General features: G+C 39.9%; 1 protein-coding gene across 1 annotated transcript in view; it reads left to right on the top strand.

Moving 5' to 3' along the window:
• Positions 1–987: 987 nt before the first annotated feature.
• Positions 988–2,206, top strand: part of LOC107564876 (serine/threonine-protein kinase ULK4-like) — a 139,421-nt gene continuing 138,202 nt past the window's right edge. Inside the window, exons 1-2 of the mRNA XM_016250049.1 lie at positions 988–1,122; positions 1,519–1,640. Coding sequence (XP_016105535.1) covers positions 996–1,122; positions 1,519–1,640 — 249 coding nt within the window. The 5' untranslated portion in view covers positions 988–995. The remainder of the gene's footprint in view (positions 1,123–1,518; positions 1,641–2,206) is intronic.

Raw genomic sequence — 2,206 nt, 5'->3', positions numbered from 1 at the left:
TACAGTGTAAAAGGCAAAAACTGACTTGAAAATGTCCTTGCCAACTTGTGCATGCCAACTGAAGAGCATGCGTACAAAGTTTGTGTGCTCGTATAAACCTGTAATTAAGTCAACACTGTTTATTAAAATGTGCACTATGTGCACATATGAGCAACTGCTTTGTGATGCATTACAGAAACTATTTCATTCGTTATATATGATTTATACATGAAAAAAATCCTGCAGTTTATATTGTCATTTATCAGGCAGTGCATTTTGTCACATACAGTAATGATAGATTTGAAATAGAAAATATTTTCATTTCTGTCATCATCATTTGTACCACAGAATGCTATCACAATACATGGTTTTAGATGTGGCTGAAATGACTCTGTGGTAAGAAGAAGAAAAGCATGACAACATTGATGATCCATAAATATAGTTCACAAACATTGTTGTCATTGGACTTTGTTGGTGGAAAATTTCAAATAATGTGTGAAGGTTGTTGTTGTTACAATAAGTATAAAATCATCCATAAAAAGAACAACATTGATTTCATTATGCCTCAGGGATTGTGCTGGCATCATAATGAAAGATCTAAGGCAGTTCCCAGAATCCCAGGAGATCTGATCCAAGCTTTTACTAAGAGAACACCAACCCCATGAATCAATCCTAATATGTTGGTTTGCATGTCAAATTCATTCATCTCTAATTCAGCCTCCCATTTTCGTACCTTATACACTTCAAATTCAATTCCTTGCCAGATGCATCTTGTTTTTCTCTGGTCTTTTCAGCCAGGCAGCCAGACCTCATTCCCTTCCTGATATTGTTTCAGAATCAACACCATTTCATCTCCATTCTGTCACCCCTCCAGCTGTTGAGTGTAATTGATTAAACGCATCTATCCTCTCCCCACTGTGTGTTTCAGATCTGACTCTCGCTCTCCCTCTCTCTGTTTGGTCTGGGTGTCTGCAGATGAATAATAATGTTTTGCCAACCTTTCTCTCAGGCTGGTGATGTACATTGAAAGAGACGTCCGAAAGGCCACGCCAGGAAAGGAGCAACAAAGCGGCAATGAATACCTGTCAAAATGCCTGACCCTCTTCATCCGTCACACCGTGCATGAACTGCCAGCCATCCTGGGTAAATCAATCACAATACACCCAAAAAAAGAAGGAAAAGGGAACGCAAAGAATTCACTTGAGAAGGAACAGAGTGAAATGGGCAAAACGAAGCAGGGGCAATGAGAACGAACATTGAATTTGATTGGCCTCTCTTTAATTATCTTTCTGATTGAATACGTGAGCAGGCTCTCAGGTATCGACCTGTTCCTCTTTTTTCATTTGTGAATCAGTGCCGCTACACACCAGTGCTACCCCATGAAACTGGTTCAAACCGGTTCAGTTCTTCCTGTGGGTTTCGTCCCAACACAGAGATGCACCTGCTCACGCCCCGGGCCACCTACCCAGACTGATCATAACGGTTTGTTTTGTGATTGGCTGATTTCTCACTGCTTCTGTTTATGTGGGCTTTCTGTAGATGACATCCTGTCCGTGTTAGGCAGCATTGTGGGAAGGAAGCACCCCTCTCCTACGCAGTCCCGTCAGCTGAAGCAGAGCCTCCCCATGATGGCTGTGGTGCTGCATCTGCTCACCTCACAGGTGTGTGCCAGTGTCAGGTCTTGCTATATTTACCTTTTTGCTAGTTATTTTGGGTTTTCGTTTTCCACAAGGATGGTACAACCTGGAAAAAGAAAAATTTTAAATGTGGGGACCTAGCTTGTGGTGCAATAGATAACTTATTTCACAAGCAATTTTTTGTGAATGTGCAAGACTTTAATTAGCCACTACAGGTAAATAACTAGAAAAATAACAATGCAATAAAAGGTCAAACTAATTGTGCTACAAGCCATTGTGTTTATGATTATGATAATAAATTTAATTAATTTTAAAATAAATACCAGTTTATTATATTAAGCAGCATAACAAGCTGTTTTGGGCTGCTAAAAATAACTGGCAGCGAATGACACTGGAAGCCTCGAACATTCAAGTTACAAATGGATACACACAATATTATATTAAAGATAAAGTGGATAGCAGTGATTCGCAGTCTGTTCAGGCAAAGTACCCTTTATGTCAGATCAGAACATCCACCTGGAACATCCAAATACCACTTGGTCACAGTGTTCCTTCCAGGATCCAAAAACGCCACCAAAATAAACAAAAAT

Source organism: Sinocyclocheilus grahami, unplaced genomic scaffold, assembly GCF_001515645.1.
Source record: "Sinocyclocheilus grahami isolate Dianchi unplaced genomic scaffold, SAMN03320097.WGS_v1.1 scaffold968.1, whole genome shotgun sequence".
Taxonomy (NCBI): domain Eukaryota; kingdom Metazoa; phylum Chordata; class Actinopteri; order Cypriniformes; family Cyprinidae; genus Sinocyclocheilus; species Sinocyclocheilus grahami.
This window is presented reverse-complemented; position numbering and strand designations above follow the sequence as displayed.